The sequence below is a fragment of the Halichoerus grypus genome, chromosome 6 (genome assembly GCF_964656455.1).
Source record: "Halichoerus grypus chromosome 6, mHalGry1.hap1.1, whole genome shotgun sequence".
NCBI lineage: Eukaryota > Metazoa > Chordata > Mammalia > Carnivora > Phocidae > Halichoerus > Halichoerus grypus.
The window spans coordinates 7,073,340-7,095,224 of NC_135717.1; the positions used below are offsets into that span (position 1 = coordinate 7,073,340).

The 21,885-nt window shown below is 47.5% G+C and overlaps 2 protein-coding genes across 5 annotated transcripts in view; one reads left to right on the forward strand and one right to left on the reverse strand.

Moving 5' to 3' along the window:
- Nucleotides 1-832: 832 nt before the first annotated feature.
- Nucleotides 833-17,339, forward strand: PILRA (paired immunoglobin like type 2 receptor alpha). 2 transcript variants are annotated; one of them, XM_036073318.2, is made up of 7 exons: nt 834-1,292; nt 1,621-2,010; nt 11,941-12,135; nt 15,860-15,890; nt 16,492-16,541; nt 16,749-16,792; nt 16,970-17,339. In XM_036073318.2, exons 1-7 carry the CDS (start codon nt 1,238-1,240, stop codon nt 17,105-17,107), a joined length of 903 nt encoding a protein of 300 aa, XP_035929211.1. In that variant the 5' UTR covers nt 834-1,237; the 3' UTR covers nt 17,108-17,339. The 2 variants fall into 2 exon arrangements, with proteins under 2 accessions (XP_077930521.1, XP_035929211.1); XM_078074395.1 differs by lacking the exon at nt 15,860-15,890 and having other exon boundaries at nt 833-1,292.
- Nucleotides 17,340-17,850: 511 nt separating this feature from the next.
- Nucleotides 17,851-21,885, reverse strand: part of ZCWPW1 (zinc finger CW-type and PWWP domain containing 1) — a 31,794-nt gene continuing 27,759 nt past the window's right edge. For all 3 annotated transcript variants that reach the window (XM_078074390.1, XM_078074391.1, XM_078074392.1), the window contains 3 exons: nt 20,011-20,071; nt 19,313-19,438; nt 17,851-18,338 (listed from right to left, as the gene is read on the reverse strand). In XM_078074390.1, the coding sequence (XP_077930516.1) occupies nt 18,031-18,338; nt 19,313-19,438; nt 20,011-20,071 (495 nt within the window). In that variant the 3' untranslated portion in view covers nt 17,851-18,030. The remainder of the gene's footprint in view (nt 18,339-19,312; nt 19,439-20,010; nt 20,072-21,885) is intronic.

Here is a 21,885-nt window from a genome sequence, read left to right on the forward strand (position 1 = left end):
CACCAAAAGTCCCAGCCCCACTCTCTCACCCCCACCCACTACCAGTCACAGGCTGGCAGTGCCCTCCATTGGAGATGGTCCAGGGACTGTCACCAGGGTGACACTACTGCTCCGGGCCTTATATCCCCCCTGGTCAAGGAAGGTCTGGATTAGCCAAGGCTCTCACAGCTGGGGAGGGAATCATCTAAGGAGCATTATAAAAATAGAGCCTCCTGGGAGTCACCCCCCAGAACTCTGCTCTTGGGAGCTGAGGCCCTGAGGTTGTGTGGTGCAACCAGGCGGAAGCATCCAGAAGGAACAGAATGCTCTGTGGACTCAGTAAGGCTGGAGTTTGAGTCTTAGACCTATCACTTGAGAGTCATTCGACCTGGGGTAGGGCTTCTCTGAGCCTTGGTCTCCTCATCTAGAGTGGGGGACAGAAGGACCTGCAGATCCAGTCTTGCATCTTGGGGGTCAAGGCGTGGCCTTCAGAAGGCCCACCCTCACCTCTTAACCCCAGGGAGGGTGTGAGACCCCACAAAAGGAGCTGATCAGGGCGGGGAAGGGGCCTGGAAGGCCTGGGTCCTGCACAGGACTGCTGGGGGCTGCTGAAGGGGAGCTCCTGCCAGGAGGGAGAAGGACCAAGAGCAAGCTAGGAGTCCCTGGTGCTGGGGCTGGAGGTCGAGGGCATCTGACCACCAGTGGATCCCTCCTCCTCCTCTCTAGGGGGCTGTAGCTGGGCAGAGACTCATGGCTGCCTGCCTTCTTGCTGCAAGAGCTGGAGCTGGTCCTGCTGCCACCCCTTCACCTGGAAGGACAGACAGAGGCCAGGAGACACTCAGAGAGCCAATGAAAAGGAGAGCTAGAGAGACAAACACTGACTCCTAAGGAGGTAGAGGTGCTGGCAGTGGTCAGGAGTCCAGGCAGAAAGGAGAGGCCACACATGGCCAAGGTCAGAACCATGGCCCTCAGCATGAAGATAGAGGCTGGGGGCCTCTGTCGTGGCTCTCTGAGCTCTGACCACAAGGAAGCACTTTTGCAATATAGGAAAAGAAGAAACCAGATTGATAAAGGAAGTGCTGGTTACTCTGGGTGCTGGTGAGTTTGGGGAAGGCTCTCACCCTCCCTTGCTCCTCTGAAGGGGCCTGATCCACGCTCTCCAGGTGCCTCTTGACTCCCCAAGGAGGCACCCCCTAGGGCCTCCCCTGGCCTTGACAGAGCTGCTTGTCTTCTCCTCCCCTGGGAAGAGAGTGAGGCAATGGGTCTGTCCCTGCTGCTGTCTCTGCTGCTGTTGCCGACATGTCTGCAGGCTGGTGAGTGTCCGGGACACCCTGGCTCTGCCCCGAGGCCCAACGAGTCCCCAGGAAGGGCTGAGGCTGGGCAGCTGGAGAAGGGGTCTGCCGGGGTAGCTGGCCAGGCCTCCCAGCCCTAGCAAGCGACGGGCTGGTCCCATAGTGCTAGTCAGCCCCAACCCTTCACCCTCCTCCCTACCCCAAGTCTGGCGAGGGGCACACCCAGGCCAGAGAGCCGGTCCTACCATCTGTCACACTACTGCCCGTGGTGAGGGTGTCAGAAGGTCTGGGGTTATCTTCTTCATCTCTCCCCGTGGCTTCAAAGTCTCTCCTCTCCCCCGTCCTGCAGGTAGCTCAGACGAATGTGATTTATATCCTGACTATGGGATCGAGCAACCAAATAACCTCTCAGCCCCCATGGGTGGCTCCGTCCATATCAATTTCTCCTTCTATTACTGCTGGCAGTTAGCCAACGATCCCAGAGTGAGTGTAGCCTTGAGACGGAAACACTTCCATGGGGAGGTCATCTACAACAGTACTGGGCCTTTCATCCATGAGGAGTACAAGAACCGCATCTGCCTGAACTTGCCAAAGGGTCAGAAGTTTGGCTCCCTGCAGATATCGAACCTGCGGAAGGAGGATGAGCATATATACTTTTGCCGGGTCCAAGTGGAAACACTAAGAGACGGCACAAAGGTGTGGCAGTCCCTCCAGGGGACCATACTCACCGTCACCCACGGTGAGTCCAGCTGCCCCGGCAGCCACCACGCCCACCCTGCTGAGGCTCTTAAAGACCACGGTGCCCTTGTCCCCCAGGCCTGGCCCAGGCCCCAATCTTCCTGCTCGCCCCTTCTCTCAGACTCCTCTCCCCATACTCACCCCCTCCCTAGGCCTCTGCCAACTTTACTCTTTCTCCTCCATCTCCCCAGGCCTGGGTTGCCCTCCTTGACCATCCCCCTCACTGCCCCCTCCGGATCCAGGCCCCCCCAGGCCCCGGCCTCAGCACCTCCTGGGCTTCCCAGTTATCCTCCCTTCTTGCCCCAAGCTGGGGCTCCAGCCCTGCCTCCCTGCCCTCCCCCCATGCTGTCCAGGTGGATTTGACTTCTTCAGGATGTGGGCTGCCTTCCCTTTGTCATGTGTCTATGTGTGCAGCCCCAGCCAGCCCCGAGTCTTGCGTCTCCCCACAGCCATGGGCTCAGCCCAGCACACACAGCAGGTACCCAATGATGACCGAGAGCCCCGGTCCCCTGGCAACACCCCATTACCTGTTTTCCCAAAACCCCCACTTCCTCTCCTGCTCTGCTCCTCGGAACCCGGCCCACAATGCTCCCCGCCCCAGCCCCAGCCCCAGCCCTCCTCTCCTTTCCCATCTCCCTCTTCCCCGCCTCTGTCCTCTTTACCCTCCTTGCCCCCCCATCCCTAGTCCCCACGTCTGCCTGTACTGTCCCCACTGTCCACTCCGATCTCACTGCTCCATGCTGGCCCTTGAGAGGCACGTCTGCAGCAGAAATATGGCAGCTCCCGCTTACTGTGCACTGCGTAGGGTTGAACAACTTGGTATGCATCGCCCTAGTTAACCTTCCCCACGACCCCACAGTAACAGTAAGTACTGCTGTCGTCTTCCTGTTAGAGATATATCGGGACCCTGAGGCTCCAAGATCCTAAACACTGACCTGCCCAAAGCCACAGTCTGGTGCAGGCAGGACTTGAACTCAGTTTAAGCCCAGAGCCTCCACTCTTAACCAGTAGTTGCTCAGCCTCACCAGCTGACCTGATCATATCGTTGTCTTGACCTATTGTTCACCCAATAATGGGATGTGTTGCATTAATAGATCTTCCCATGTTACTCAGCAGGCCGTGGGAACTTGACCCTAGGTTTGTCCCCAGAGCAGTGTGGGGAGAGCGTCTCTCTGAGGAGCAGGGACTGGAGGGTGTATTGTCTGTAGACAATTCCTTAAAAACTAAAAATCGTAGGTTTCCTTTTTACAATCACTTGCGCTGCCAATTCTGAGCAATGCATCACTGTTCCTGGTGGGAAGCACACTCTCTGTGTCCCCACCCTTGGTAACCACTGCCCCGTAGGACCACCGTGCTGGTTTTAGAGCAAATAGACAGTGGCTCACAACCTGAATTAGGCAAGACAGCCTTGGATTTATATTTCGGGCACCTCTTCCATCTTCCCTTAAATGGCCTTTTTGGGGAGATTTTGGCTCTCCTCAGACCCCTCTTCCTCCTTCCTTAATCCTCCTGACTTTTCTCATTTCTCAGTTTCAGTCACATTTGCTATGAGTTTCATCAATAAGTTAATTTTTTCAATTAATGCAATTAATTGGATATTCATGCTCATATATTTTTTTAAAATACAGGAAAGTAATAAAAAGAAATGTTTTTACCCAAGATAAGTACCACCATGCAAAAACATCACCCTAAAGGAATGTTTGCTGCTAATAGAACTAAGTTTGTGGTTGGCTTAATAATGTTTTTTACATACAGATGTTTCCTCACTATATTCTCCTTTGTAAATTCCTCTTTTATTTCTTAGCCCAAAATCCTGTATTGCACTAGGAGCTGAAAATATTTTAATTTCTCCTGATTTTTGTCTGCTTTCTTTTAACAGTAAAACTCATTAATGTAGTGAGGACTTCTTTTGGTATATGGTTTGAGGTAAAGAACTAATTTGATCTTTACACCAAGAAACAAATCAATCGTCCCAACTGCATTTATGGAATCTTTTTTTCTCTTCTTCATTGACTCATAGGCCTGGCCTTTTTGTAGGATAGCACCCATTTCTGGTCTGTCAACTCCATTTCCTTGTTCTGTCTTTTATCTTGTCGCTACCACACTATTCTAGGGTTTGTAACTTGTCATGTTTCAGTGGCTGATAAGACTATGTCCATCAGAACCACGTTATTTCCTCAAAAACCTTATTATTCTTTTGGCATATTATTTCACATAAATGTTAGAATAAGTTTGCCAAGTTCTGAAGAAAACACCAACAGGTATTTTTAAAATCAGAATTGCACTAATCCTATAAGGCAATTGACAGAAACAGAAATCAGTGTAAATCCAATCTTCCCACCCAGGAATGGCCCCTATTTTATATATACCTCAGTAACCTTGGGGGAGTGTTCTTCTAAAGACCATGTAAGTATCTCATGAGATGCTTTCCTCTAAATCTTTTATTTTTATACTAATATGCAACATTATTTTTTGAATGTCCGTTTTCTATTTTCTCTAGAAAATATTGCATAAATACTGGCCAAATGGTGGGTTATATGCACGTTTACCTCCTTTCTCTACCAAATCCTACTAAAATGACAGGAAAGGGAATTTTTTTTTTTTTTTTTAAGATTTTATTTATTTATTTGACAGAGAGAGACACAGTGAGAGAGGGAACACAAGCAGGGTGAGTGGGAGAGGGAGAGAGGCAGGCCTCCCGCGGAGCAGGGAGCCCGATGTGGGGCTCGATCCCAGGACCCCGGGATCATGACCTGAGCCGAAGGCAGACGCTTAACGACTGAGCCACCCAGGCGCCCCCAGGAAAGGGAATTTTTAAGACAAAATCTACACGGACAAAAAGATGTGAGTCCTGTGGTCAGAAACAATATTTGGGAAGCTGGAAATTAACATAGACTAATGTACCTGGCCTAGGAGACCAGGGGAGCTTAGCCCTAAACTGGCAGTGGGGAGACCCAGAAGAAAGGCGATTTTTAAACTGCAAAAGGGCGACCGCAGACCCCCCGACAGTGGGAGTGAAAGGGGGTCAGAAAGCTGGAGGACTAGGTGAGAATCTATTTAAGAAGGAGGGAAACCTCTTTGCCCCCTCCCCACCCAGCAGAGACTGGAGATTTGCTTTCCAGAAAGGATGGACCAGAGGGACCCTCGGGACAGTACCCCAGGCATACTGGGGGCAAGGGTTCAGTCCTTAAAACTGGAGATTTGGTGAACTGATGAGACCCTAAATGTCTTGCGCCCCCCTCCCCCCTTAGATGCCTCTCAGGACTCCAGTAACCCAGCTGGTAATCCTCCACCCCACCAAGGGCAAGAAATCAGGAGATTCTTCTCTGGAAAATCTCTCTGATGGGCCCAAAAGGATCTAGAAATCCTAATAGATCCTACAGCCCACTAGCTGACAAGCACTTTCTCCCAGACCACACACATAGCTTCCAATCAGCATGGCTTTCTGCACACTGGCCGCCAAGGGGCCAAGGACATGGGGTCTCGGCCTCACACGGAATCCTCCAGCCCTGATGATTGACCCCTCACTTCTGCTGTGCCTGGGATGCCTGAGGCTAGACACGCCATTTTAAAACTATGATTACATTGAATACTTAAGGAATCCTTCCCCCATGAAACACACAGCAAAACAAATGGGGAGATGGGGAGCGAAGGGAAGTACCTGGAAGACACCAAAACAATGGAAGGAGAATAAAATTCAGATAACTACCATCTTCAGAAAGTTAAGACCGCAAGCATGGAGCAACAGAAGGAGCTTTCCAAACAAACAAGGAGCTTTTGGGAATTTAAGCTATAATGGCAAAAATGGAAAACCTGGTAAAAGGATTGAGAGATCAACTTGACGGAAATGTCTCAGAAAGCCGACAAAGAGTCACGGATCTGGAAACTGTAGCGGGTTGGATAGCAGCCCCCACAAAGACGTGTCCACATCCCAGCCCCCAGAACCTGGGACTGTTACCGTACATGGTAACAGATGTGAGTCAGTTAGGACTTCTGAGGTGAGGAGGTTATCTGAGATTCTCTGGGAGGGCCCTAAATGCAAACACAAGCCTCCTTCTAAGAGGAAGGCAGAGGGAGACTTGTCACGGAAGAGACGGCAGTGTGGCCACAGAGCAGAGACTCAGTGGTGCAGCCTCTAGAAGCTGGAGGAAGCATGGTACAGAGTCTCGCCCAGAGCCTCCCAAGGGTGCGAGGCCCTAGTAACACCTTGCTCTCCGACCTCTGGCCTCTAGGACTGTGAGAGACTAAACTTCTGTTGTTTAAAGTCACCCAGTTTGTGGTCATTTCTTACAGCAGCCATAGGAAAGTAATATAGAAAAAAAATGAGGATTGGTCCAAGAGCTCCAGCCTCTGAATAATGGGAGTTCCAGAAACAGAGAAGAGAGAAGGCCATGGGAAGAAAACACTGACCAAATAACTCCAGAAATTTTCCAGAACAAAGAAGCCCAGAGAAACGGGTAAAAATAAAAAGACCTACCTTGGGAAACAGCAACATGAAATTTCAAAACGTCAGGGACAAAAACATGATCCAAAAAATTTCCAAGGGGGAAAAAACAGGCCACAGGAAACGGGAATCACAATGGCTTTGGCGGTCTCCATAGTAACAGAGGAAGCTGGAAGACAATGGTTGAATGCCTTGAAATTCTAAGAGAAAATTCATTCATTCATTCATTCATTCATTCATTCATTCAACAAATATTGATTGAATACCTACTATGTGTCAGGTGCTAATACGGACACTGGGGAAACAGCAGGAAAGAAAGAAAAAAGCAAAACATGCTCGCAACAATGCCACTTGCACATAAATGTGGAAAGAAGACGGGAGAGAAAGCCAACAAATTAATTCTGTGTGTTGAATGGTGGTGAAAAGAGAAAAGGAGGGAAATGGAGCAGGATCTGGGGGATAAAGGTTGCTAGGGGTGCTACTCTATTCAGCTGGAACAGAAAGGCCCCAGAGATATTAGTCAGAGCCAGGAGGAAGCAGCCACTGCAACAGGGGGACTGAGGAGAGTTTTGAGTAGAGCGCAGGATAGGGAAACCAGTCAGGGATGGGAGATACCTGCAACCATCCCCATGACTGAGGAGCAGGGTAGAGAGAAGGTACTGGGACCAGAGAGGAGCTGTAGCCTCTGGGGAGATAGAGTCAACATGTCTGGGATGGTTAGTTTTACGTGTCAACTTGAATGGGCTAAGGGATGCCCACAGATGGTAAGACATTCTTTCTGGATATGTCTGTGACGCTATTTCCAGAAGAGTTTAGCAGTGGGTGGGCATCATGCAAATCCTTGAGGGCCTGAAAAGAACAAAAAAATAGAGGATGGGCAGGGACCTCTGCTTCTCCTGCCCTCAGACTTTGGAGCTTCTGGTTCTTGGGACTTTAGGATCACACTGGGACTTACATAAATGGTCCCCTTGGTTCTCAGACCTATAGGTCTGACCTGGAACTAAAACCCCAGCTTTTCTGGGCCTCCTGTTTGCAGACAGCAAACTACGGCTTCTCAGCTATCATAGTCACATGAACCAATTCCTCAAAACTCTACATCTCTTTCTATACCCCATTGGTTCTATGTCTCTGAGAACCAGATTAATACAAGACCCGGTGGAGAGGGGCCAAGGGCTATGCCATGACCTACCCTCCTCTCTCCCTCTCTCTCTCTTTTTTTTAAGATTTTATTTATTTATTTGAGAGAGTGAGATTGAGAGCACGAGTGGGGGCTGGGGGGTGGCACGGGGAGGGGCAGAGGGAGAGGGAGAAACAGACTGCCCACTGAGCAGGGAGCCCGATGTGAGGCTCGATCTCAGGGCCCCAGGGTCATGACCTGAGCCAAAGGCAGACGTTTAACCGACTGAGCCACCCAGGCGCCCCTCTCCCTCTATCTCCTGATGGTGACTCCTACTGGCCACTGAATAGGAACCAGTGTGTGAGAGAGCCCATGGATGGAGTCCACTAAAACCAGCCTCGAAAGGCACAAAGCAGGTGGAGAAGAGTTGGGGAGTGGATCTAAGAGAAGCCATCAGAGAAAACCAGCCTAGGCACAGATCTGTAGGAAGTGAGGGAGAGGTCTGGAGAAGAATGTTCCAGTCAAGAGGGATCAGCAAGGGCAGAGGCCATGAGGTGGGACAAGTACAGCTGAAGCAGATGAAGAAGCTGATGGTGGCAGGAGGTGAGATCAGAACAGGCAGTGGGGGCAGGTCCTGTGTGGCTCTGAAAGCCAGGGAAAGAACTTTCACTCAGCACAATGAGTCTAGTGAGGGTTTCCTGCTGTGCTCTGATGTGCATTGTACAAGCGTCCCTCCAGATGTTGTATGGAGAATCAGACTGTAAAGATGAGCAAGGTCACCAGCAGGGATACCAGTGAGAGGTGATATGTGTTGAATAGGATGACAACAAGGGCAGGGGAGATGCTGCTTATATTTTGAAGACTAAGCAGACAGGATTTGCAGATGATGGGATGTGGGGATAAGAAAGAGAAGAAGCAAGGGTGACTCTAAGGCTTTTGGCCTGAGCATCTTGAAGGATGGTGTTGCTATTTACAGAGAGGGGGACATGGGGGAGGAACAGGCTTGGGAGGAAATCAAGAGTTCTGTTCTTGACATCTGAAATTTGAGACATTATAAGACAAACAAATGGAGGTGTGAGTAGGCAGTGAGATACAGGACTTGGAAGAGTGGGGAGAGAGGTAGCTGGATATGTAAATTTGGGCAGGATTGGCATGTTGCTGATAATTAATGCCATGGGATTAATAAATTATCCCAGATAAATTATCTGGGAAGTGAGTGTAGATAGAGAGGGGGTCCTAGACTGAACTAAGGAGGTCCCATGACTGTTACAGGTTAGGAAAAGGAGGAATCAACAAGAAGATAGAAGGAGCTGCTAGGGACGCAGGAAAAGAACAAAGAGAATGGTGTTCCAGAAGCCAAGTGAAGAACCCATGTCGTGAAAAGAACATCAAATGCTGGACTGTCGAGTAAAATGGAGAAAATGGGGGTGTGAGAGATCTAAATCCTCGATTTCAATGGTAGGAAGTAATTAAACACGACGTGAGACAAGTCAAGCAATAGCTATATATTGATGTGATTTAGAAATACAAGGTTAATGTCAGAAGAAATAGCTAAAGGTGGGCTTATGCAGGGGCTACGGTTTTTATAAACTGTATGGAATTTGTGGACTCTTTAAATTATGTGCCTGTTGGGGCGCCTGGGTGGTACAGTTGGTTAAGCAACTGACTCTTGGTTTTGGCTCAGGCCCTGATCTCAGGATCCTGAGATTGAGCCCATGTCCTGCTCCACACTCAGCGGGGAGTCAGCTTGGGATTCTCTTTCTCCCTCTTCCTCTGCCCCCCCACCCCGTACTCTCTCTCTCAAATAAATAAATAAATCTTTTTTTAAAAATAAATTATGTGCCTACACAAGTTTGATAAATGTTAAATTTTGAAAATAATAAAGGTACTGGTAATACTTGCACATCATTAAAAAAAAAAAAGGTCAAACAATACATAAGGGAGTCAAATGAAGACTATTTTTTTTTTCTCTGCACTTTATCTCCCCAGCCACTACTCCTTTCTGCAAAATGTTCTCTCTTACAGATAATAGATACAGATACATAACACAAATAGAATCAAACCATGTACTATTCTGCTCTACAACTTGTTTACATTTCCCCCGACCACAAAGTATCTTTCCATTTCAGTACATATACAGCTCTGCCTTTTTTAAAAAAAGGCTGCAGGGTGTCCCGCCGCAGCAATGTATCACCATCTACTTACTCAGTCTTCTGGGTTTTTGGTTTTTTTTTTTTTAAAGATTTTATTTATTTATTTGACAGAGAGAGAGAGAGATCACAAGTAGGCAGACAGGCAGGCAGAGGGAGAGGGAGAAGCAGGCTCCCTGCTGAGCACAGAGCCCGATGTGGGGCTCGATCCCAGGACCCTGGGATCATGACCTGAGCCGAAGACAGATGCTTAACCATCTGAGCCACCCAGGTGCCCCTCAGTCTTCTAAGCTGCTACCACATCACAAACAAAGCTGCAAAGAACACCCCTAAACACAGGCCTTTGAACACTTGTTCAGCATTTCCACAGGATAAATTTCTAGCACTGAAATCATTGGGTCAAAGGGCATGCCTGGGTATGTTACATTTTGCAAATGCATTCCCAAAGGTTGTGTCAACCTACGCTCCCAATGTGCCAGTCCTGGGTATTTTCCTCCACTCAGATCTATAAGAAACACAGGCCTTTATCATTTTAACCTGCACTTAAAAAAAAAAAATTATGAATGGAAAGTAGCGTCAGGGTTACATTAATTTTATGAAATGAATTAGAATTGCATTGTTTTCCATCTCTCTCTGTGTTCTAGAATCTATTTGGGAATTATTTGTTCCTTAAATTTTCATAAGAATTTACCCATAAAACCTCCTGAGCTTGGAATCCTAATTATGATAGGTAGTTCTTTAATAGAGTTCTCACTATTTTTTTTCAAGTTTATTTTTTTTTAGTAAAATCTACCCCGGATGTGGGGCTCAAACTCATGACCCCCAAACCCAGAGTCTCATGTCTTTTGATTGAGCCAGTCAGGCATCCCTAAAGTTCTTACTTCTTTGTTTACCTATCACTGAAAGTGTACTACTTAACTCTATTTTCAAAAATTTTTATTTCAGAAAATCATCTAATTCAGTTTTTAAAATTTATCAACCTATAATTGAGCATATACTCACAAATGATTTCAGCAGACTCTTGTTAGGTTTGCAAGAGTCTTGTCTATTTTCTTGTTTGTTTCTTGTTTTTTTGTTTGGTTTTCCCCTAAATAACCACTTCCTGCATTTATTTCTGTTGTCCTGATTCATAATAAATTTATTCCTACATAGGTTTCATTACTTTTTTCCTCTAGGTTTTCATAGGGCTGCCTTCTTTCAGGTTTTGATACTTTTTCTAAGGAATCGACTATTCTGTTCATTTTTCAAATTTCTTCTTGTTTTAAATAATAAAAGCACTTAATACTATGAATTTGGCTTAGAGTGTGGCTTTAGTCACATTCTAGGAGGTTTTTTTTTTTAATATGTATTCCTCTGGTTTTTATTTTTCTAAATAGCATGTTATATACATTTGTTTAAGACTTTAAAATTTTTATCTCAATTAAAAGATGGTTTTATTATTCCTTTCTTATGAGGGTTGACAGAAAATTTCGTCCACACTAACCTGAAGATTTTATTGGAGTTGAATTTTTTCCTGTGGCTTAGCATTCTGTCAGTTTTTAAACAGTGCATTAAACATCTACAAAGGTACAATCTTTTTGTAGGAAGTAAAGTTCAATATATATTAATTTAATCTTAAAAACATATTTCTAATATATACTAGGTGCTTTACAGATGTTTTGTCACTTATTAAAACAATCCAGAATGGACAAATACTGTTTGGTTCCACTTACCAGAAGTCCCTAGAGCAGTCAAATTCATAGACAGAGAACAGAACAGTGGGTGTCTGGGGCTGGGGAAGGGGGTGTGTAGTGAGTGTTTAATGGGGACAGAGTTTCGGTTTGAGAAAATGAAAAAGTTCTGGAGAAGGATAGTGGTGATGGTTGCACAACACTGTGAATGTACTTAATGCCACTGAATTATATACTTAAATATGGTTAAAACAGTAAATTTTATGTTACCTATATTTTACCACAATGAAAAAATGTTTTTTCTTCCTGTGATTTAGTGATCCCTATTTGTCGGCCATGAAATGAGGTTCTGAGGTCACACCACTGATGGGAGGTAGAGTCAGCATTTAAGCTGGGTGATGTGGATTCATTACCCCCTCCCTGTTTGAGAGCTTCAGAGAGTTGCTCCCCACCCCCAATATTCCCCAAACTAGGGAACAAGGTGACAAGTTTCATCCAGAAACCTCCAGTCCTCCAGGGGAGAATCTGCTAAATTCTCATGTCTTCTCAGCTGCCAAGAGGACCACCGAGGGCCCCACCACCACTGCCCCCACCACCACTGGCCTCAGTGTCTTGGAAGGCCCTGGGAGCTCAGCGTCTTCACCCCTGAGTGGGGGAGCTGCAGTTGGGGTGGCACTGGCTGGTGCTGTGCTCATAATTGCAATTTTGGGACTGATACTCTACCTCAGGTGGAAGAAAAGAAAAGGTAAGTGGTTCTGGGCCACGCCCCCCACCAAGCTTCCCAACTGTGTTTCTCAGAACCACCAGCATCAGAATGACCCCAGGTACTGGTTAAAAAATGCAGATCCCTGCTGGGCTTGAAGTCTGGGCTTGGGAATCTGCATTTTTAAAGGTCTCATCAAGTGGCGTCTGTGTGTGATCAAGTTTGAGAACCACTGCTCCAGACCAATCCCTCTCCACAAATTTGATCATTTTCTAGTTTTTGTCTTTTGACTTAATCATTTCTCATCAATCCTCACCTTTTAGTTCATGGGGACTGGAGGGTCAGCCCTGGGAAGAGTAAGGCAAGAACAGAAGGGACAGGAAGTTGGCTCAGCTCAGCAAGCTTTGGTTGAGGGCCTATTTTCCAGGGTCTGGCTTGTAATTGGAGATTGCAAATGTAAATAAAGCATAGGTCCTGCTTTCAAGGAACTCAGTGGTGGAGGGAGGGGAGACGGAGTGACTGCCTCATTTGAAAGAGCTGTGGTAGGTTGGAAGAAAGGAGGGGAATCAGGGAGGACTTCCCATAGGAAGTTACCCTGCAAAAATTTTCAAAGAATATAAGAGAATTAGCCAGGCAAATGGTGAGGGTGGTGAGGAGGTCACTGTCCATGCAGGTGCAGGAAATCAGTGCAGGAACTCTAAGTAGCTCAGTGCTGTTGGGGAGGCTGGAGGTGGGAGAAGAGAAGCTTGTAAATGACACCCAAGAGCTTCTGATCCCAGAGGCAACCTCAGCTCTGCATTACAGATACATCAGTCTGTGGGAAGGGCCAGAAGTGGGCTATGAGGGGCCAATCTAATGTGCTGGTGGTGGATGGAGGGAGAGAGCCTGATCCTGGAACAGTTTAAGAGGGAAAAACAGTATGACTTGGTGATTGGACTGGTGTAGAGGCGAGGGAGTGGAAGAACTTGGGTGAATGAATCCATGGTGAACCACCAAGTAAATTAGAGAACACAGAAGGTCAAAGACCATGTTTGGGGGAGAACGATGGTTCTCTAGTTTGGGATATGTTAGAGATGCCTGTGTGGCATCTGAGTAGAGATGTTCATCAGAAATGTGGATGTATGCACTTATAGCTCAAGAGGACAGGGCTAGAGGCATTCATTATTTACACCCCAACACGCTCCAATATTGATTTGAAATTCCTCTGAAGAAAATTTTCAGTGAGAGGAGATTAGCCCCATCAGACATTAAAGCACAGAGATGAAGAGCACAGAGTCTGGACTGCCTGCAGTCAAATCCTGGCTGAGTAAACTCTGGTGCAATGATACTATTCCTCTGTGCCTCAACTCACTCATCAGTAAAATGAGAAGAGTAATAATACTTACCCTGGGGGTTGTCATGACAATTAAATGTAACGCATTGAGAATAGATCCTGGCACGGAATAAGGACCACATGAGCATTAGCACCTGCAAGTATTAAGTTGTAATAATTAAAATGATTCCATGCTGTCATACTGAAACACAGATGAACCAGTATATGAAAAGAGAAAAGCCCAAATATAGGCAGGATGAAACAGATCAAAATACATTCAGGAATTTAGTAGGTTAATAAGTAGCATTTCTAATCAATGGGGAAAGAGGAGTCATTCAACACATGGTGCTGGAACAATTGAGCAGCCATCTGAGAAAATAATGTGATCTATAATTTGCACCAAAATAAATTCCACAGAGATCAATCAAAGAGTTAAATGAGAGGGAAAATAACCCTAGTACTAGAGGAAAGCTTGTGAGACCATCTTATATCCATGGAGTGGAGATGGCCTCCCTAGTATGACATAAAACCTAAAGCCATGAATAAAAATATTGATAAACTCAACGATATACAAATTGTTTTTAATTCTGCAGAGGAAAAATCACAGCGGTTGTCTCTAGAGTGAGGATGAGGGTCAGAGATGAAGAGCTGTGATAGTCACTGAGGGAATGGAAGATGGTATTTCAGGATTCCACCCAGATGAGAAGCCAGAGCTCTGTAACAGCTTCGCTGCCCATGATCATGTTTCCCCTCGCAGTATTCAACCATGTAGGTTTAGAAACTTCTAGAACTTGTTGGTTAGAAGTTATGTTCCTCTGCTGGCACCAGAGACCAAAAGTAACAGGGTTTACATAAGAGTTTCTTGTTTCCCCTCGTATAAAAGGATGAGGAGGCGGATGGCAGAGGCCACTGTCCTCAGGCACTCAGGCTTCCATCTTCCTGCTCACTGTCCTGGCTACTGGCTTCTACCCTGAAGGTTGCCTCATGATCCAAGATGGCTGCTCAGACTCCAGCCATTATTTCTGAATCCAGGCAGGAAACAGGAGGAAGGAAGAAAGGACAAAAAGACCACAACTTCCCCTTGAATCGTATTGGTGAGGATGTAGTCATATGTCCCACATCTATCAGGAGGGGAGGACACTGCCGCCCCAAATAAAATCAAGGTTCTGTAACTGAGTAAGAAGAAATGAATGGATATTGGGTAAGCAAATAGCACCCCCACCATAGGCCACAGCCAGAATTAAAGATGTGTCAGCTAAGTGTGGCATAAGGACAGGGGAACAGGAGAGTTCAAGGAGCTCGTGAGAGGGGAGTGGAGAGTAGAGGATCAGCGGGGAGCTTGGACAGCCCGAAAGAAAGTGGATTATTGGGGCGCCTGGGTGGCTCAGTTGGTTAAGCAACTGCCTTCGGCTCAGGTCATGATCCTGGAGTCCCGGGATCGAGTCCCGCATCGGGCTCCCTGCTCGGCAGGGAGTCTGCTTCTCCCTCTGACCCTCCTCCCTCTCATGCTCTCTGTCTCTCATTCTCTCTCTCTCAAATAAATAAATAAAATCTTTAAAAAAAAAAAAAAAAAAGTGGATTATTAAGGCACGAGAGTTCATGGGGTTAACACACAGGTATAGCAAGCAGGATGATGGTAAGAGAAAGCTGGAAGGAAAGAAAGTTGTAGCATAAAAATGATGCTGGCATTTAATATTTCAGAGTTCTCAGTCCCAGAGATTTAAAAAAAAAAAAGTCCAGGGTATGGTGAAGTAGAAGGCCCTGGAGTCTGGGGTACATAGGAGTCCCGTGTGTTCAGAGGGTTGTCTCCGTGGATGACGGGACCTCCTAGGATGGGGTGTTGGGTGATGGAGGGGATGTCTGTGAAGCACGGGCCAATCCTTGGGAGATGCCGCAGAGAAACTCAGGAGGACAAGGAGGGAAGAGGGTGGTGGGCGGACTGGTGGGTTTCAGTGGCAGAGGGTGGAGGGGAACAGGCTGCAGTTCAGACCCAGGTCACCGCCATGAGGTTCACAAGGCAGGAGAGAGACAACCACCACTTAGGAAAGCACAAAAAGCCAGTGTTTCAGGGCAGGAGGAAGCAATGAGTCTGAGACAAGGGTGGAAGGAGAGGAATGGGTGGCAGGGCCTCAGCAGTAGAAGGAGCAAGGTTGAGGGATGCTTAGGGAATTCAAGGAAGGGGGAAGGAAACAAAGGGAAAAGTTGAGAGAAAGTGGGAGGGAGGAAGGGAGGGAGGGAGAGAGAAGGTGCAGGTAAGAGCAGCTCTCCTGATTTGGTGTTGAGGACAACCACAGGACAGGGTTGGGCAGCCTCAGGAGTCCCAGGTATGTTCAGCAGAGCTGCTCCACTGCCCTGGTCTCTCTGGGGGCTGGTCCCAGAGCACACAGAGCAGGAAGGCAGGGAGGAGAGGCGCCCTCTATGGATGGCACCCTGACATATGCTGTTCCCCTACAGGCCTGCAGACTAAAGCCAGAACTGTAGCCAGGTGAGTGCTCGTCCTGCTTGGGAAACAGGAAGTTCCTTATGGGAAGAGCACAGGGCACCTATCACTCCGCTCTCCTGGTCCTTTCCCAGTGGGTGTCTCTTTTGTCAGAGCCACTTCCCTCCTCAGCTCCTAGCCTCGCCTCCCTCCCTCCCGCTGGAGCCCTCTTCCTCTCCACTCTCCCACCTCTCCTTCCCTCCAGCCCATCTTTCCAACTTCTTTCCTTCTCTCCAGCCCCTTCCCTCCCCTCTCTCCCTTCCAGCCTGGGCACCCTCCAGAAGACCTGAGATGGGTGGAGCTGGTGTTCATTCTCCAGTTTGTACCAACAGCGCAGGGCAGACAAGACTTCACCCTTCCCAAGGCTCTTCCAACAAAGCTGCTTCTCCAGGACAATCCGCCTTCAATGGGCCCTTGGGACCTCTACTGGCTACACTGCACACTGCCTCTCGATCTTCCAGGAGGCCTCCAGAGAGCCTCAAATGAGAGCTCACTTCAGAGTGTCAGGGGGTCGCAGAGCCCCCACACAGAGAACCAGCCCCACACAGGTTTGAACTCTCTTCTGCTCAGCCTCTAACCCACTTTCCGCCCTCTCCTTCCTATACAGGGGATCCTTCCAAAACACAGAGGAGAAATATGAGAACATTGGGATTAAAAGTAAGTTCTTATGGCCATCACTCCCCCACTCTCCACCTTGGCCTATCCTTCCCCACACACTCCCTGCTCACACACATGCCCCACCCATCCCTCCTGCCTGACCCTGGTCCTGATGCAGCAGATGACCTCACTGCTGGAGGCCCCTGCCCATTTCTCTACCCTGGCCGGCATGCCACCTGACCCCAGCACACCTTGATTTTTTTCTAGGACAACAAACAGAGCCCCAGCTGGAGCCCAAGCTGGAGCCCAAGGTGAGTACCTCGGAGTAGGGCCTGAAGGAATTAAAGAGAAGTTTGGAGAAGGGGGGGTGGAGGGAGTAGAGGGACTGCTCGCAGCATTGGTGGAGCCCTCAGGTGCCGGATTACTGCTCTCAGGTGGGGACAGCTCCCCTTCCACTGTCTCACCCCCTTCTCCTTCCTTCTCGCCAGAATGAAGCCCAGGACAACAGCGGCATCCTCTACGCCTCCCTCACTCTCTCCAGCTCCTCATCACCATCAGCATCTCCCTGCATCCCTCCCAAGGAGAGCCCCCAGGAGGAGACCCTATATTCTCTCATAAAGGCCTGATGAGTGGGACTGAAGGACGACCTCCTCAGACTAAGCTGCCCAGCGGGTCACAGCTTCTGATAATAACCCCGGCCAGACACAGAAGACTCAGAAGTCAGCAGGTGTGGAAGTCCACCAAGGACCGCAGAAAAACAGAGCCATCTGCTCCAACTCCCTCTCCGCCTTCCCAGCCCTTGCCCACAAGAATAAAAGTACCTAGAATTTGCCCCAAGGCATCTAAGGAGAAAACTGATGGCACCTTCCACTTCTGTCTTTTCCTTCTCGCCAAAAATGAACTATAATAAAGAGCTCACACCCGAGATCCCTCCCCCAGTCCTGGAGTTCGGTGACTGCCTTAGGGCGGGGAACAGTAAACCCGGAACGCTGGTAGCCAGCCCAGAACCCAGGGTCTGCCCCTCCTCTACCCATTCTCCTTCCCCTCTGATCAGAACGAGCATGTGTCAAGTGCACCACCACATTAAGCATCTCCAACAAGCTGAGCCGGGACTGGACGCACTCACCTGAGGCGTGAAGAGACCACAATGGTTAGCGCTTTTCTCCAGGCCACGCACCTAGTAAGTGGCTGAGCCGGGGTCTGAACCCAGACCTGCCCTCCTTGACAGCCTTCTCCCAGGACTCGGGTGTCCCCGCCTTCCCAGATCTCTATACTGTGCCGGCCTCCCATGGAAACAGGGACGTGCCACAGGGAGCGGAGCGGAGGGGAGGGAGGGAAGCCGAAGGGAAGCATGTGGTTAGAGACCAACTGCGGAAAGCCATAACCTGTTTTATTAACACAGAAACTGCACAGCTGGGACTTCAGCCAGGTGACCTGTAGCCGATGAACAAGCCCCCCCCTTAGCAGCCTCTCAGGGACCCTCTGAGGGGCTCTCCTGCTGCTGGCAGGGAAGGGGGTGAGAGAGCAGCAGGGAGGCAGGTGCACACAGCTATTCCTCGAAGAACGCCAAGGTGAACTCCCCAGGGTCATCTCCACACCGCGGCCCCTCCAGCTGCTCCGGCTCTCTTCCAACATCTTCCAGAAGTTGCTCCAGGTCCAGGTCACTGGAGGCGTCATCGTCAGGGGGGACACTTCCAGCCTCTGGAGGACACTTCCAGCCTTCTTTCCCTCCCACGGGACAGACCCCGCGATGAGCTGGTGGGGTCAGGCCCTTGGGCACCATACTAGCTTCTTTGTCCTCAGACAAGCTGGTTCCTGAGGCTTTGCTTTGAGGAGCTTTAAATTTTTTCTTAGGGCCTGGATGAAAAAGTGATGAAACTGAGAGTCCTATTAGGCCATTTGGCCTTCCCTTTTACAAGTCAAACTCTTAAATTCCTATTTCCAAAAAAATCTCTGGGAAAGATGACTTTTCTCAATAGAAAGAAAATGGGCTTTGGAGTTAGAAAGACCTGGATTTAAGCCACGGATCTAGCCATATGCTAGTCCTGGGTCTTGAGCAAATTTTAAACCCTTTGGGCTTTAATCCCCTTATCTCTAAAATGGCAACTGTCTAGTCATAGAGATATTGAAAGAATTAAAGGGAACCAGCAAGGAGTATCTATCTAGCCAGCTCACAGCAATACTCGATAAACATCAGTTTCCCCCACTCCTCACCATTCTCCTGTCCTTGGATCAAATGACATCAATAACCATTTTGTGCTACACTCTGCAATCTGAAATACCTAATTTTTGTTCTTTTTTTTTTTTAAGATTTTTTTTTTTTAATATTTATTTATTTGACAGAGAGAGACACAGCGAGAGAGGGAACACAAGCAGGGGGAGTGGGAGAGGGAGAAGCAGGCTTCCCGCGGAGCAGGGAGCCCGATGCGGGGCTCGATCCCAGGACCCTGGGATCATGACCTGAGCCGAAGGCAGACGCTTAACGACTGAGCCACCCAGGCGCCCCTTTTTTTAAAGATTTTATTTATTCATTCATTCATTCGAGAGAGAGAGAGACTGACAGAGAGAGCACAAGCAGGGGGAGAGGCAGAGGGTGAGGGAGAAGCAGACTCCGCACTGAGCTGGCAACCCAACGTGGGGCTCAATCCCAGGACCTGGAGATCATGACCTGAGCCGAAGGCAGACGCTTAACCTCTGAGCCACCTAGATGCCCCTAATTTTTATTCTTTTTAAAAGTAATGAGAAGCTATAAAGTTAAGAAATGATCCAGGGAGGGGAGACACAGACTTGAACCTCATTTCCCATAGTTTTGCCCAGGCCCTGAGCCTTACCTGGCTGGTCAGGTTCCGATTTCCCATGCCCTTCTTTCCTTCCTATTATGGGTACAGGAGGGGCTGCAGATTCATTTCCCAGAGCTCTCTTCATTGTCTTCTTTTGCAGGGTCACATCTTGTCCATCTGTTAGGCCCGCATCACCCCCACCCCCCAACCATGAAGGACATTTGTTTATTTCTCTCTAAATGACAGTTTGGCAAGGGTCCATGGACTCCCCACAGTTAGTCTCTGCCCTGCATCCTCTGCTCATTCTCAATGTAGTGAGTTCTCTCAGTTCCCTCCTTTTTCCCAAATATTTCTCTTTGTTTCTCTCTTCCTCCCTCTCTCTCTCTACCCCCCGCCCCCCCCCCCCCCCGCCTTTTTTCGTTCTGGACCTTCTTCTTTTTTTTTTTTTTTTTTTTTTGGACCTTCTTCTTATTATGTTTTTCCTCATAGCCTGCCTCCTCCAGGAAGTCATCCTTCTTGGCTAAGAATTTAAGACATTCATTCCACCTTTAACTTAAGATTTTATAATCAGAACAGAGAAGCGAGGAGGTTACAGCTTCCCTGGTGACACTAGTAGGAATCTTGACCATTTTTGCAGAGTTTAGAGCTGAGACAGCCAGTAAGATCCGGTGACCTGCAGACCCCTCCCACTGTCTGCTTCTGCTCTGCCTTAATGGCTGCATATACCTGTTCCCAGCTGGCTTGCTTACCTCTTGCCTTGGGTTTTTTGGTCTGAATTTTGGCTGGCTTGGGACTGGGCAAAGTCGGGTCCTGAGAATGAGAGAGAAAAATAAGAAAATACAAATGAAGTCATATAATTGTGTTTTTAATAGAGTGGGATGCTACAGAAATGATGGGTGGTTAGGGGAGTCACATTGGGTTCTGTAGCCTGATACTGTTTAAATCAATGACAACAAAGATAAAACTGTTCTCCTTTCCATTCTATTTGGTATTAGTCAGTACAAGGCTTTATGCACAAGAGAAAGAAATAAAGTTAGGCCATGAACATGATTTAAAAAAAACTGTTAAATTAAAAGTTAAACCAATAACTAGACTCTTAGTGTTGATCACTTCATAGTGCATGTAGATATTGAATTACAATGTTGTACCCCTGAAACCTATATAATGTTACAGGCCAATTTTTCCTCAATAAGAAAATGATTAAAAGAGAAAGTAAAAAATCTGTATTTCAGGACTTCCAGTTTCCAGTTATACATGTAAGAGGTTTGGAAGTCATCACTCTGTTCTAACAACAAGTAAAAAAGCTGAACAGACTGAAAAATCAACAACTCTTTTTGTTTTGATCAAAGAGGGAAGGACACAGGGCCACCAACCCTGAAGAGACAGAGAGGCAAATGCAGGAAGACATAACTTACCAGAGCACAGACTCAGAAGCAGAAGAACCAGTACTTCTCACAAGAACCAGTTCCAGGGCAAGAAAACCTCAACAGTACTAAATAAATTGTTCAATGCAGACAAGTCTGGGAGTTAAAAACTCCAGTGGTGCCCAGTCTTATAGGTGCTCCCAGACTTTTGTGAGTTTGACCTCCAGGAATCTGACCAGGTTCTCACATAAAACATCAGAGAAAAATCCCTTCATGCTTCCAGCAGGAGGAGCGCAAAAGGAACCATTTTGAAATACACCAGAGCACTCTATCCTTCTGACAAAGGCCTGCTCTCAGGAGAAACTAGTTAACCACAGCCTAATCTACTGGGATATTATCAGAGCCTGACTGTCCAGGGGGAAGAGAAATATTTAACCCCAGCCCACTCTAACCATCCTGTCCCACCTAATCGGGGGTGTGTGTGTACGGGGGGGAAACACTAAGAAACACTTTGAAGTTCATAGTCCAGAGCACAGGTTCATTAAAGACATGAGATCTAGGGTTGCCTGGCTGGTTCAGTCAGAAGAGGGTACAACTCTTGATCTCAGGGTTGTGAGTTCGAGCCCCACATTGAGTACAGAGATTACTTAAATAAGTTAAATTTTTTAAAAAAGAAAAAAGACATGAGACCTAATAGTAGGACTATAGAACACATCCCCTCCCCTGACCCTTACCACCACATTACTAAAGGCATATTTAGGGGTGCCTGGGTAGCTCAGTTGGTTGGGCGTCTGACTCTTGATTTTTGGCTTGGGTCGTAATCTCAGGGTTGTGGGATCAAGCCCGAATCAGGCTTCACATTCAGCGGGGAGTCTGCTTAAGATTCTCTCTCCCCCTGCCCCTATCCCCACTCACACTCTCCCTCCCTCTCCCCACCTAAAATAAATAAATAAATCTTAAAAAAAAAAAAAAAAGGCATATTTACAACTGTTTCTTTTACCTGGCACATTGTGTCTGGCAATCAAGAAAAAACTACAAGGCATATCAAAAGGCAAAAAACACAATTTGAAAAGACAGAACAAATACCAAAACCAGACATGGCATGGAATTATCAGACTGGAAACTGAAATCAAATATGATTAATATGCAAAAGGCTCTAATGGATAAAATAGCATGCAAGAACAGATGGGCAATATAAGCAAAAGGATGAAAATCCTAAGAAAGAATCAAAAGGGAGTGCTAGAGATCAAAAACATTGTA

Coding starts and splice junctions, on each gene's coding strand:
- PILRA (XM_036073318.2), top strand. CDS start 1,238: ATGGGTCTGTCCCTGCTGCTGTCTCTGCTGCTGTTGCCGACATGTCTG. Junction 16,542..16,748: donor TGAGAACATTGGGATTAAAA/GTAAGTTCTTAT, acceptor ATTTTTTTCTAG/GACAACAAACAGAGCCCCAG. Junction 16,793..16,969: donor AGCCCAAGCTGGAGCCCAAG/GTGAGTACCTCG, acceptor CCTTCTCGCCAG/AATGAAGCCCAGGACAACAG.